Source organism: Podarcis raffonei, chromosome 6, assembly GCF_027172205.1.
Source record: "Podarcis raffonei isolate rPodRaf1 chromosome 6, rPodRaf1.pri, whole genome shotgun sequence".
Lineage (NCBI taxonomy): Eukaryota > Metazoa > Chordata > Lepidosauria > Squamata > Lacertidae > Podarcis > Podarcis raffonei.
Genome location: NC_070607.1, coordinates 35,122,260 through 35,137,004, shown reverse-complemented (window position 1 = coordinate 35,137,004; position 14,745 = coordinate 35,122,260). Strand labels below are relative to the sequence as shown.

The 14,745-nt window shown below is 44.5% G+C and overlaps 1 protein-coding gene and 1 long non-coding RNA gene across 3 annotated transcripts in view; one reads left to right on the top strand and one right to left on the bottom strand.

The window, feature by feature from the left end:
- Nucleotides 1-14,453, bottom strand: part of ERICH3 (glutamate rich 3) — a 62,158-nt gene extending 47,705 nt beyond the window's left edge. For both annotated transcript variants that reach the window (XM_053392044.1, XM_053392046.1), the window contains exons 1-2: nt 14,204-14,453; nt 2,799-2,892 (exon numbers count right to left, since the gene is read on the bottom strand). In XM_053392044.1, coding sequence (XP_053248019.1) covers nt 2,799-2,892; nt 14,204-14,223 — 114 coding nt within the window. In that variant the 5' untranslated portion in view covers nt 14,224-14,453. The remainder of the gene's footprint in view (nt 1-2,798; nt 2,893-14,203) is intronic.
- On the top strand, nt 1,587-13,288 carry LOC128415605 (uncharacterized). Its single transcript, XR_008331008.1, has 2 exons — nt 1,587-1,922; nt 12,989-13,288. It is a non-coding gene; the product is annotated as an uncharacterized LOC128415605 (long non-coding RNA).
- Nucleotides 14,454-14,745: the final 292 nt, after the last annotated feature.

Sequence of the window (14,745 nt, the reverse complement as noted above, 5' to 3'; positions counted from 1 at the left end):
CACAAAGAATGAAAGCAGGGGAGGTCTGCAGTATTTAGTGGGCAGGTGCAAAAATGTTTACGGAAACTTTAACTTTTGTGAATGTTGCATTGCCAGAAGGCATGATCACATTAAAAATCTATAACTACAATTCTGATCTCATTTAACCTTAAGTTTCAGATTTTGTTAATAGGGATTCGTATTGTCACCTATATTTAGAACCAGAAGGAAGAGGTATGAATATTTCGAACAAAACTACATTAAAGGGGGGAACCCCACAGAACTCTTCCATTAATTGCAGTGTTAAGTCATAAGAGCAAGACACTTTAAAAGCACCAGTATGCCAGATTGACCTATCACTGCCTTACTCATATATAACATTAGATATTTAAAGAGAGTGGGGGCTTCTAGCAAATGGGGCAAGACTTTCATTAACTGGTGACCAAGTTTAGGTTCTTCTATTATTCAAGAAAACCATAGGCTAAAAGTACACTGTTTCAATTTCAGTTCATCCACCCTCCCAGTATTCACTGCATTTTATCTCAGCAATTCTACTTTATTTTCATGATGCCTGATTTTGTAGCAGTCATTATTCTTTTTAGCCCTTCATGGTTGATGTTACATAACAACTAGCTGCTGTAAGCAGCAGTTTCTCAATTTTTCATCTCTTTGTTTTTCAGGTTTAATTCACCACACACACCCATCCCTCAGCTCCTCACAAAAAAGAGCATTTGTCACTGAGTTTCTCTGTGTTTTAAAAATATTAGGTGCTAATCAGGCAATTGCCTCCAGTCAGACCTCATCTGCACTATATATTTAAACAGTACTATACCACATTAAACAGACATGGCTCTCCCTAAAGAATCTGGGAACTATGGTTTGTAAAGGAAGCTAAGAGTTATTGGGATACCCCTATTCTCCTCAGAAATCTACATTTCCCTGAGTCGTTTAACAATCAACCCCACTTGCTAGGAAACTCTGAACCCTGTAGCTCTATGCATGGAATAGGGGTTTCCTCAGCACCCTTAACAAACTACAGTTCCCTGAATCCTTTGGGGGCAGCCACAACCATTTCAATTGGTATGATGCGGCTTTCAATGTATAGTATAGATGCGATTTCCAGGCAATGTGGGTTGTTCAGTGAGGAAAAGGCAGTTAAGGAACCACAAATGGAACATTCCATCATGGGAGCCATTATTTTGTGTCACTCTCACCTACTGCTCTAGGGACGCGGGTGGCGCTGTGGGTTAAACCACAGAGCCTAGGACTTGCCGATCAGAAGGTCGGCGGTTCGAATCCCCGTGACGGGGTGAGCTCCCGTTGCTCGGTCCCTGCTCCTGCCAACCTAGCAGTTCAAAAGCACATCAAAGTGCAAGTAGATCAATAGGTACCGCTCCGCCGGGAAGGTAAACGGCGTTTCCGTGCGCTGCTGTGGTTCGCCAGAAGTGGCTTAGTCATGCTGGCCACATGACCCGGAAGCTGTACGCTGGCTCCCTCGGCCAATAAAGCGAGATGAGCGCCGCAACTCCAGAGTCGGCCAGAACTGGACCTAATGGTCAGGGGTCCCTTTACCTTTACACCTACTGCTCTATCAATAGGTAAAGTCCAGCACAAGCAACCCTTCAGATTAGAATTAGAATATCCCACTGATGTAAATAAAATGAAACGTCTTCTGTTTTCCAGCACTTCAACAGTCAGAAGCAACTTGTTTTTGATCCATAAAAATTAACGTTGCACAAAATTATTCCAAATGGTGGTTGCCCACCTGGTCCACTCTCACCTGGGCTGCTTGATTTCCACTTCTGTACAGTGGACTCAAGTCACTGTAAATGTGAGTGACAGGTCAAGTGGCTAATAATGACAACCCTGGAATAGAAGACACCCCTTCCACATCACCTGTGAGAGGGTCCATTCAGCTCAATCCTACAAATGTTTACTCAGAAGTAAGTCCCACAAAATTCAATTGGATGCTCCCAAGGAAGTGTGCAGCCTTTGTGCAAACTGCATGCCATGTAATGCTGCCACATTAATTGGTCAACTCTGGATGCTGTCACAATGATTTGTGACAGGTGTGGTCAAAGTAATAACAGGTGCACTGCCATACATTATTAGGAATGCCACGGCACCCAGGCTTGGTAGTAAATGAAATACAGTGGTACCTTCATTAACAAACAGCTTAGTTTATGAACAACTTGGATTAGGAGTGCTGCAAACCTGGAAGTAGGTGTTTTGTTTTGTGAACTTTGCCTTGGAATAGGAACGTTTCACTTCCTGTTGAGAGTGTGTTCCATTTGTAAAATTGAGTCCCCCGCTGCTATGGGAAAGCTTGCTTTGGTTTAAGAATGGACTTCCAGAACGGATTAAGTTCATAAACCAAGGTACCACTGTATGCCCCAAATGCTTTTTCTCGGGTGGCGACAAGGGCAAGAGGCTACGGTATGAAACAGAATGCTAAAAGTGTCACCACTTAGCCACTGTATGTGGATCAAATTCCCACTCAGCTGGCTCCCTGGGTGATCGCGGGCCACTCACTTTCTCTCAGCCAAACCAATTTCTCAGGGTTGTCACCAAGATAAAGGGTAAGGGAGAAACATGCATGCCATCCTGAGATCCTAAAAGGAAGGGTTGGATAACATGCATTTCAATAAACAGATGTGTTTTATTTGAGAGTGAGAAACTACTACTCCCATCAGTCCCAGTGGCGTCGCCAATGGTCATGGACGATGGGGGTTGTAGTTCCAACAATAAGTGAAGGGCCTTGGGTTCCTCACACCAGGGCTCAACGCAGGGAAACTGACAAGAAATATTTGCATACTTACCAGCCCTGATCTCCGCAGGTGACGTCTAATCCGGGTGTTGCTGAAGTAGCCTGCCAGGTGCTTGTCTGTTAGACTGTTGTAATTTGCAAGTAATCTGAAACCAAAATAGTCACTTGTAAACAGTCGTAAAAAACAACAACCCAGAGAACTGTTTACCTTACAATGCAAGGAACGCACACACATATACACAACACCCTGGCAAAACAACCCACATAGTTACCTAGGTAACTTTTTTCAGGGCTAAGAGAGGTTCTATGCCACCTTCCCCAAGCTGGTGCCCTCCAGAAGTTTTGGAGTACAACTCCCATCAGCTCCAGCCAGTACAGGTTGGGGAAGGCTGGAAGTTGTATCTGCTGCAGTTACACCAGCACTTCCCACAGCTGGTGTGTTTAATTAAGGTGCTCACAGAGCTACGATGTGTGTCCTTAAAGACCTGCCCTGGCCCAACAAGGGTGATATCAACACATGAGCATTTAAAGAGGTGCATCTGGTTTAGATTCTTTGCGCACCTCCTGAGATAAAGGCATAGTGGGAATAAGCCTAAGTAACCCCTCTTTTGTGGGACACGGGTGGCGCTGTGGATTAAACCACAGAGCCTAGGACTTGCCGATCAGAAGGTCGGTGGTTCGAATCCCCATTGCTCCCGTTGCTCGGTCCCTGCTCCTAGCAGTTCGAAAGCAGTTTGAAAGCACGTCAAAGTGCAAGTAGATAAATAGGTACCGCTCTGGCGGGAAGGTAAACGGCGTTTCCGTGTGCTGCTCTGGTCTGCCAGAAGCAACTTAGTCATGCTGGCCACATGACCCACAAGCTGTACGCCAGCTCCCTCGGCCAATAAAGCGAGATGAGCACCGCAACCCCAGAGTCGGCCACAACTGGACCTAATGGTCAGGGGTCCCTTTACCTTTAACCCCTCTTTTAAATGCCAAGCAAGCCAAGGAAACTTATGCCATCTCAGCTTAAATGAAATGGTGAATACAATTATTATTAGCTCACCTTTCCTTTCCCTCATTTCCCTGTGGCTTTTAGCAGGTGGATATGCTATCAGGATGTTGTGTGATGGTAAACAAAAGGCCTCTTGGTGAGAAGAAAGGGTGGCATAAAAATATTCTCTTCAGAAAAGAACATTGACAAAAGCCAAAGACTAACAGGAAGTTTATTTTTGGTTTCACAATGATCCCACAGCCTACACCAGATAAATTGAACTTTAAGCAGACAATTTAGTTTGACGTGTTATGCCTGGTGATTAAACACTGGCGCTATAGCAACTGTTTTATGTTACTTTCCTTATCGCAGTAGTTGCATTTGCATCTGAAACTGCCAGATTACAGCAATTATGCCACGCATTGATTTATAATGTCTCCTGGCACTAGTGTGCTGCATGAATAGAGGTGTAGGGGGGAATTAACCTACCCCAATATTCTTTCATTTACTTCCTTCTCAGTATTTCACGGGCGAGATACAAGTTAAAACACAGATATCTCAAATATCACAGATATCACAGGGATGGAGCAACGCTAACTGCTGAACTACTGTGTTACATTTCAGTTGTGGATAGTCTCATTTTAGCAAAACGTCCAAATTCATTATAGGCTCAAAGAGCACTTTGTTCAAAAGCCAGGTTTAAGGTTGCAGTGCTCAACAGAATAAATGTCAAGCTCTTTTTCTCTGACGAGCAATTATTATTACTAATCCCAAGAGAGATGTTAGCTAGCTATGGGAGTCCTCACTTCTGACCTTTTGCCACGCACCTGCTCATGAATACCCGTAGATCAAAGGTGGATAATCTTTGGCCTTCCAGATATTGCAGAACTGCAACTCTCATCAGCCCCACCAAGCATCGCCAATGACCAACATTCCCCACACTTGCCATAGATCATGACCTGGACAGTTTGGGTTCAACCTGGAGTTCTCCATGAAGATCCCTGGGCTACTGTCTGGATCAGATAACTCAACACTGGCCAGTCTATCAGCTACAGTATAAGTGAATGCTTAGCATTCACAGCGTATGATTGTAAGGAAGCAGCATTACTCCCCACGGGCAAGAATGGGGCAGATTCAGATCCAGTGAAACCCTGAGTTTCTTTTGATTAAGGAAATTATGTGTGTCTGGTTGGAAGATATGTAATTTGTTGGTCTTCTTACAATATTTGGCTTTACTTCTATTTGCTGCTAAAAACGCTGTTTAGCATCTGAGCATCATGTGCTAGAAGAAGCCCATTACTGGTCCCCATTCTTTCTCATCCCCATGCATCATCACGTCCCTCCCCTTTCCCCTCACTGGTAAATATGCACAGGGATATACATCAGGGACTTAAGCATACAAAGAGACACTTCTATATCCAACTGAGCCAGGCCAGTTCCCCAAACCCTGTTTCCACAGGTGTTTTGGATCACAGAGAAAGACTTCCAGCTTTGATGATCTAGCTTCTAGGCAGACTCGGACCCCAGCCTTTTGCTTTTGAAGCACATCTCATGAGAGTCTATAGTTCGTGAGAAAGAAATGGGCTCCTTTCCCACCCAGCAGATCCAATACGATAAAATTTAGTATGACATCACTGGTTACGTGTGGGCATGGTTTCCACCCTGTTAAAGAAATGTATGCCTTTCAGTCAAACAAACAATGCATGCGTGTGCACACACTATGTACTGAAAGCCTAGACCAGGTTTCTGTTTCCAAGTGTTAACAGCAAACCATAGTACACATATTATGTTTTCAACGCTGGAAAGACCACAAGCGAACAACATTCTTCTTATGTTACCTGTTCCTGGCAATGCATGAAGCACTGTTTGTTTACCACAAGCTTACTAACCATACCTGAGACAAAAGAGAATAAAGCATCTTCATTGGGGTGGTGATAGAAGAGGGTGGAAACATGTAGGAGTGAAGTGTACAGCCACAGGCAGCAATGAGAAGAGCTTCCTCCTAGCACTGGAATAATTCCCCCAATCACTCGTTAGTTCCTGAAGGGCTTTTTCCCCAAACACAGTCGTAGGTCCTGCAAGTCCTGAGCCTTATTTGTCCCAACCATTCCTCTGCTTAAACTCACTGCCTCCTGTTAGGGTGTGCTATGCACAGCTCCAACCAGCACACAACTCCCGTCAGAAAGGGGCACGATGAGGCCACCAGCCATCAAGGCCTAATCATGCAGAAACGCAGAACCGTAACCCTTACAGCTTTATCAAACCAAAGACTTGCCCCCTTGGCAGGTTATGATGCAAGATCCAAATACATTATCTGCCCTTTACTACTGTCACGGTACTTTATGTCCTGTAAACAGCGTTGCCTTTCAGAGCAAATTTTTGTGACTCTTTTTATTGATTTGAAAGTAGATTTGAACATAAGACTCCGTAAGTCTCTAACATTATTTTTTAGAAAACAAATCTTCACGGTTAATTGTCCATGGTGCAATTAAGTTAGCAAAGGTACACCAAAGAAACAATCTGGAAAGATCCTAGTTATTGATCCGTAGAGCCAGTTGCAATCTCTGCCTTATAGTTTACAATTGCACTTTATTGCCAATTCTACACTTAAGCTGAAATGAGACCCAACCGCAACCGAGATATTTTCCCAGGTTTAATAGCTTTAATACAGTGACCAATGTGGCTTTATTTCCAGTTGTGATAAAGAAAACTGACACCTTTGCAAACAGAATAGCAGCATTATCCTACATACGTCTGTTCAGAAATAAACTTCATTAAGGTAAATGGGTCTTACTCCTGGGTAAATATATAATAGTGTACACACATTCCTGTTTACTCTGCATCCAGCACACTCCCACTGGAAAGTGGTGTACACTCAACATCAGTCACAATCCATATATATCCTGTATATATCCTGTTGTTTCTTATGAAATACTCAGTTTTCCAAAAACCTGCTTTGATCTGAATTGAGAAAAGAGCAATGTAGCTGCATTTAAGCTGGTGTTGTGTACAGAGCCTTCATTTAACAGGAAACTGAATGTTTCGTGTAATATGGAAGTCCCAGCAGATTATATACAACCGATTAAGATACATGAAGTCTCGTGGCAAGGCTAGTTGACCAATCACTCTTGAGATCTTAGTTAATTTTTGAATGTTTGCTTTTGTTCCTTTAAGAGTCACCTCTGAATCTGAAAATGGTCACAGTACACATGCTGCCAGGAGAAATTATGAAAGAATTTACCCAGGCTTTAACTGGTCAAATGGCAGGTGTGTTACGAAAAAGCAGCAATGCAGAAGCGAGCTCCAGGTGGCTGGAATGGTAAACAGGAAACTGAAGTTATTGGATTGTACCGTGGGAACCAGGGACAGTCTGTTCAGAGCTCTGAGCACCGGATGTTAGCTCAGAGTGACACATGACCCTGTACTGGAAGTACATGGGTGGAGTTTATTCTCTCTCTGCAGTTGGAATCAGAGTGTACAGACATGTTTTCTCTGTACTGGTGAAAGACAGGAATAAAGACATGTAAATATATTTCTGTCTGTCTCTTTCCCCCTCCCTGGGAGAGGAGGGGGAGGAATGGTGTGTTCTTCTTTCACGTTGGGAAGAATCGCCGAGGGAGACCTCCCTTGATCCTGCCGGGAGTCGCTGGCAGGGGAGGTCAATAAGGATTCAAGCCGGGCACCTGGAGGGTGGCCAAATTCCTCTGGACTAAGAGCTGGGACTGGCTCTGGTGGCTTGCAATCCGACATCTGGTAGCAGAGGATGGTTACGATCTATGAGAATCTGCATGAGAGGTGAGAGGTCGATGAATCGTTGCCATCCTCTGCACCTAAGGAGATGAAAGAGAGCGTCTGCCTGCAGCCAGAAAGCTGAACAGACAGCTGGACACCGAGAGGAGTGTGTTTCAAGGCAATGGAGCCCCAAAAAGGTATGCTGCATTTCGGGCTGGAGAGAGTGAACACAGAAAGGATTATTCTCTGTTCACGAAAGAGCTGCATTTTAAGAAAAACAGCTCTGAAAGAAAGGCTGGCATACCAGGAATTCCTGTGGTTAGATTAGGAATCCCGTCCTGAGCAGGTTGCTAGGCAACGTCCGCCAGCACTTGTAAAGTTACTGAGTGGCTCAAAAAGAGCCTGGGAAGTTGAAAGTATTTTGATATCTGCGCAGAATGTGCAAGGATTTTGAAAACAGCCCAAAGGTTTGCCTGCCAGTGAAACAGTAAACACCCAGAAGAGAACTTTTGGTTTTTACTGACCAGAGAGTGAAAGCAGGCTTGAGAGAGAAAGCACAGACTTGAATTCAAAATGGATTCCAAGAAGGCGGGAGGGTTGCCCTATCCCCCTCCCCTGACAAATGACAATTATTCATCTTGGTCTATAAAGATGAAGGCCCTGCTGCAGAATCAGAGGGTCTTTGACGTGATTGAGAACCCCATCCCAGCAGCACCAACCCGAGGTTGGGAGTCACAGAATCTGAAAGCCAGAACGGCTATAATTCTGTGTGTGTCAGATGACCAATTGGTGCATATTCAGGGTTTGGAATATGCACGGGAAATTTGGGAAATGCTGCGTAGAACACATCAGAGGGATGCTGGTTCTTCAGCGTTGCTGTATTTTGAGAAGCTGACCAATCTGAGGCTTGCGCCTGATGGAGATGTTCAAGCGCACCTGACGGAGATGAAATATCTGTGCCAGCAGATGGTGGAACGCAATTTCCGTCTGCAGGAGGAAGTGTTTTGCTTCATGATGATCAACAGCCTAAATCGGACTTACAAAATGGTTGCCAGTCAGCTTGGTTCCCTCCCGGCTCAAGATTTGACCGCGGAAAGGGTGACTGCCGTCGTGTTGAATGAACATGACAGACTTGCTGCACTGGAAGAAAAGGACAGGGGGAGGGAGGAACGGAGTTCTAATTCCCCCACAGATGAAGCTACTGGAGAGAAAGCTCTAGCTTTGAACGCTGTCCGATGTTACAATTGTGGACAGGCTGGGCATCTTCAGCGGAACTGCAAGAAGCCACGTCAGCCAAAAGGAGCGAAGGGCCGCTCAGCAAAGCCTGAGGCGTCAGGCAAAGGTCACACCAAGACTTCGGTGAAACCTGGAAAAGCTTTGATGGCGAAAGGAACCACGCCAGATGTTGGGAACTCGTTTGTTATTGACACGGGAGCGACAGTTCATATGTCTCCACACAAAGAACTCTTTTCATCGTTTAAGAAGCAAAGCTTCGCTGTGAAACAGGCCAACGGTCAGGAGCTGGAAGCGGCCGGCGTGGGGACTGTCTATCTTAAGAGTCTGAACTTGACAATAAACAATGTTTACTTGGTTCCTGAATTGAAGTTCAATCTGCTGAGTGTTTCGCAGATTGCAAAGAGAGGACTGAGACTGTCCTACGATGCTGAGAGCTGCAAGATCTACAAAGATGGAGAGTTATTTCTTTCGGCCAGAGAGAAGGATGGACTATATTTGTTGACTTTTGCACAAAGTGATTACATGGAATGTAATTCATCTGTGTCTAACCTAGTTTCTCTTGCAGGTGTGAGCAAGAAGAAGACCGGAGTCAACAGAGCATTTCAGCGGGTGTATGCTGATGTGATTGGTCCTCTAGAACCATCTAGAGGCAATGCAAGATATTATCTTGTGTGTGTGGATCATTTCTCTAACTATGTCTGGGTTTATGTGTTGAGAAAGCCACAGGAAGCCTTGGAGAGGTTTCAGGAGTTTTGTGACAAAGTTAAGAGTATGCATGATGCTAACATTGATTGTCTATTCACAGATGAGAAGCAGATTTTTCTTTTACAGGATTTCCAAAGGTTCCTGCAGAAGAAGGGGATCAGACACAAGGTTGCTGTTTCAGCGGAAGCGTGGAACAGGGGTGTCTGTGTACGGGTGAACAGAGAATTGCAAAAGGGGATGGAAGCGCAATTGCTTAGTTCACATCTGCCACATGAGTACTGGGCCGAGTCTCTAATGTCGTTCTGTTATACGAAGATGAGAAAGGTTTCAAAAGAGTTGGGAAGTTCTCCTTTTGAGAAACTGTTCCACAGAAAACCTTCTGTTGCCCATTTCAAGGTTTTTGGGTCTCATGTGAGAACAGAAGCTCCAGGTGGAGTAAAGAATGCCAGAGGCATTTTTGTGGGGTATGAAAAGGGTCTCTACAGAGTAATTTTGTCTGAATCTGGTCAGGTGATTCTCACAAAATTTCTAGAGAATGCTCCTGAACAGGAGAGAGTGATAGTACACACATTTCCCACTGAGGACGATTCAGATGATGATGATTTTACTGATTACAGCTGTACTGAAAGTGATGACACTGATAGCTCGGAGAGCTCAGTTGTCACAGTCATTGAGAGGAAGTCTCACACAATGGATAGGCCTTCACAACTGAAGGATGAACCACTGTTTACCATTGGAACCGGTTCTCCAAAGAGTCCTGAGACTGGACCAGTGAGCAGAGAGGATCAGCACCTCATACGTAGGTCTGAGAGAGTTACAAAGGGTCAACCACCCAAGAGGTACTCAAAAGAGTTTGCTAACTTAGCTGTTGCATGTGTTGCTGTTGTAAACAACCGAGGACAGGTTGGAGCTGTGTCTAAGTCAGAGACAAAGACACAACAGAGAGTTGCTAGCCAAGGTAATGCAGATGCACTCATTCCTTGGAAACCAGACAACCAGAGAGGTACACTGGGGAAACCAGTGGCGGGGAGTTCCAAGGGTGGAACTGAAACAACAGGGGAGTGTTATGTGTATAACAACTGTTTGTTTTCTTCTCTGGATCACGCTTTGTTTGCCGCAACACGCATTGATTCTTTTGGGGGAGGATGTTACGAAAAAGCAGCAATGCAGAAGCGAGCTCCAGGTGGCTGGAATGGTAAACAGGAAACTGAAGTTATTGGATTGTACCGTGGGAACCAGGGACAGTCTGTTCAGAGCTCTGAGCACCGGATGTTAGCTCAGAGTGACACATGACCCTGTACTGGAAGTACATGGGTGGAGTTTATTCTCTCTCTGCAGTTGGAATCAGAGTGTACAGACATGTTTTCTCTGTACTGGTGAAAGACAGGAATAAAGACATGTAAATATATTTCTGTCTGTCTCTTTCCCCCTCCCTGGGAGAGGAGGGGGAGGAATGGTGTGTTCTTCTTTCACGTTGGGAAGAATCGCCGAGGGAGACCTCCCTTGATCCTGCCAGGAGTCGCTGGCAGGGGAGGTCAATAAGGATTCAAGCCGGGCACCTGGAGGGTGGCCAAATTCCTCTGGACTAAGAGCTGGGACTGGCTCTGGTGGCTTGCAATCCGACAAGGTGAATGTTAGGACTCAGCTACATTAGCAAAGGGAAAGCATTTTATATGTGTTATAACACTGTGACACCAGGTGGTGCTGTCGAGTTCTGTCTTTCGCCAACATTATTTCCCTCTTTGAGGTTTACAACGTGTTTCCCTTAAGCGCTTTTTTTTTTTAATGTGTCTAGATCCAGCCTCACAGTAAGGCATGGAGCATGATGCATGATGCAAAGGCATAGGAAGTGGAACAAAGATTTGGCTGACTTTGCAAAGTTATATATATTTCACAAGTTCCAATAATCACTATTAAATTATGATGTTTGGTTTTACATTGAGTTCTATTTAAAGGAAATGTTGTTTTAGTGTATTTTAAAGTTTTCCCTCATGCTAGGGTTGTGTGAACAATGAAAAGGTAAAGGTAAAGGGATCGACTCTGGGGTTGCACCGTTCATCTCGCTTTATTGGCCAAGGGAGCCGGCGTACAGCTTCCGGGTCATGTGGCCAGCAGGACTAAGCCACTTCTGGCGAACAGAGCAGCGCATGGAAATGCCGTTTACCTTCCCACCGGAGCGATACCTATTTATCTACTTGCACTTTGACATGCTTTTGAACTCCTAGGTTGGCAGGAGCAGGGACCGAGCAACGGGAGCTCACCCCGTTGCAGGGATTCAAACCTCCAACCTTCTGATCAGCAAGTCCTAGGCTTTGTGGTTTAACCCACAGCGCCACCCGCGTCCCGTGAACAATGAAAAGTGAGTTGTAAATAATTTAAATAGACGTTGTATTGTGTTGATGGCTGTAAAGCCTGTGGCCCTGATTGGCAGAGAAAAGACTAATAGTATGGAATGTTTCTAAACATTTAACTTCCAGAAGCAAAACTCTGAGGAAGTTTGCAATGTGCCTTCTGTAATAAAATGGAGCTGCCAGTCTGGCTGGGATTAAAAATCAACTCAACATGGGACCTGGAGCCAGAATCAGAACTATTTTTCAAAGGCAGAATGAGTACTGGAAAAAAGTTCTAGAAGATAGGGAACCCAGAATAGATGGAGGAGAGGAGGCTTGAGGAAAGGGTAAGGAAGGCCAGGGTCTCTCAAGCAAGAAGGGGTTAATAAGAGAGGGGTGCTGAATAAATGTTAATGCTGAAGTCTGGAGAGCCTTGTAAGGAAGAGAAAGAGGCTTTGGTGATTGAGTAGCAAGCTAATAAAACAATGCATGGGAATGGTCAAGGGATAGAGTTGAAGGATTGAAGAACCAAGGTGAAGATGGGTCTCTGACACAACCACCTTTATATGGCCAAGGATCACAGGAGGCAGCAGTATTGATAGGCAGTGACGGAGAAAAGTAGGGCTGGAGCTGAAGGCCAGTGATCCAGCATTGGCCACAGGTGGGGAACCTGCTGCCCTCCCAATGTTTGAATCTTCGAACTACAGGGTTGGAAGGGACCCAAAGAGTCATCTCATGCAGCGCCCTCTGCAATATTGAGCCTCAGTACCCAACAGCCACAGATAGGATGGCATGGCCAACAGTCAGGGATGATGGGAGTTCCAGCAACATCTGCAAGACCGTATGTTCCTCACCCCCAGTATATACCCTGATAAGTCTATAGCAGCTTTAAGAGTTACACAGAAGGAGAATTTTGTCCACTGTGGCTTCTAGTTGTCACTACTACCTTGTCAAAAAGGTATGCCTGAACTATGTGGAGAGGCTTTGTAGAAGATCATAGAAGATTAGCCTGGTTTCCTGTTCCTATCCCTGCACATTCTATTTATGATCACTATGTAAAGCTGCATTGCATATTTTTGCTATGTCCTGGATATCACCCACTGAGTTCAATGGGACTTAGCAGGTAAGTGGGTATAGGATTGTAGCCTCAGTTAAGTTTAAGTCACATTGAAATCAACGGAGTAAGTTAATCATTATGTAAATGCCATTGGTTTTAATAAGAACCAAGCGCAACTAACTTAATCTGGATCCCTTAATTCATAATAGGTCCATCATTAATTGAACATTGGAGCACTCCGTGGATCAGATTTGTGTAATAGTCCTCCCAGAACGACGGCAGATACAGCATTTCAGTTGGCATGGCTTAGAATGGATATTTTTTTGCCAAAAACAAGATATATGGATTTGTCTTCATTAAGTTAATCTATACACACAGCTTCAGGGGTTATCTTCATTAAAGCTCATGTGTTTAAAACACTCAAAGTTCACTTAAAAATAATCATCTGTCCAAGTTCAAAACAAGTGTGAATATTACCCAATAAAAAGCTGGATGTTTTAGCAAGTTAAGCAATGTATGATCAGCTGTGAATTTATTACTGTTGCTTTCCTTACAGATGATTTCACAATTCTCAAATAATTAATTAGAAAAACAAAACAAAAAACAGTGTTGACAACGGGAATTGAAAGTTATTGTTGCATCTCTAATGCAAGAAACTTGTAATGATTTAAATCTGGATCCCCTCCATTTTCTTCTTGTTGTTCTTCTTCTTTGAAAAGGTGATAGATACAAGGGAAAGCGAAAAGAAAACCTTAAATTAAATGCAAGACAAGCTCAGAGATACTTTGCCTCCAAGCCTTTATTTCTGATGGCTCATTACAAGAAAGCAACTCATCACAGTTGCTTTAAAATATCAGTTAAGTTGCATAAAAGATTTCTCTGGTTGAATAGCAAGAGCTGCCAAATCTGTATTTAGGGAGGTAACCCAAAAGGAGGAAGATAACAGTAACTTTAGTTTGGAGACGGGTTTTTAATATTAAATTATGCCTCCATGCTCCTTGCCACCGCATTGCTCTTGGAGAATATGAATGAGTTCAGCTGTGGCGCTTCCCTGTTCGTATTCCTCTGCTGTCTAACAAACTTCGCAATAAACATATCTTTCTGCTCCATTAATTGAGGTTTAGCACCTGACGCTTGCAACTCTGGCGGCGAGAGTGACGCATGTCATCATTATACATAAAAGCCTCTCTTTCATTTTGAAAAGAAAATGACATTTTGGTAATGGGAGAGAAAAGGCACATATATGTAATTTTCAAACAGGAGATGAACCCTGAAACAATACCAAAAAGCCCCCCCCCCCCGCCAAGCTGGTGAATAGGTAGGTTTTTAAGACACACAAAATATATACAGCTGCTGTCTGCCCCATCCCATTTTATCCCATCCCCCCTGACCTCCCCCTGAAGATCTGGAACCTTCTCACTTACCCAGGGTGAGGATGGTTCATTTTTGCAGAATGGCTTTTTAAACAAAAACAAAACAAAAAACCTGATGCTTAAAGGCCGTGTGCTTTTAAAAGACAGCAGTCGCCTCATAAACTGACTGCTGATCCTCCTCGCCTCTTCCAGATGCCCGCGACCCTGTGGATTCCCCTCGGGGATCCTAACCTGGCCCCCAGCTGACTGTGCCAAAACATCTCTTCCCGTTGCTAAGGGAGGGCCACGTGGTGATGCTTTGGAGGAGGCGGGCGCACAGACCGAAAGAAAGGGGGGGGGGGAGAGAGAGAAACCTCCTTTAGCCCAATGTATTGGGAGAACTGGGGAGGCTCTCTCAGCTGATAGGAGGAGCGGCGCTGCCACTTGCGCTGCCACTTGCGCTGTGTTGCAAGCAGGTTCCCCAGGCGCCTGTAACCCGACACACACAAATACACACACACAACACACCGTCGGTGGAGCTTCTGGTCTGATCTGCAGACAGGGACCTCGGAAGAGCTGGAGAGAGACGATGAATGGTTTTATATACATATACA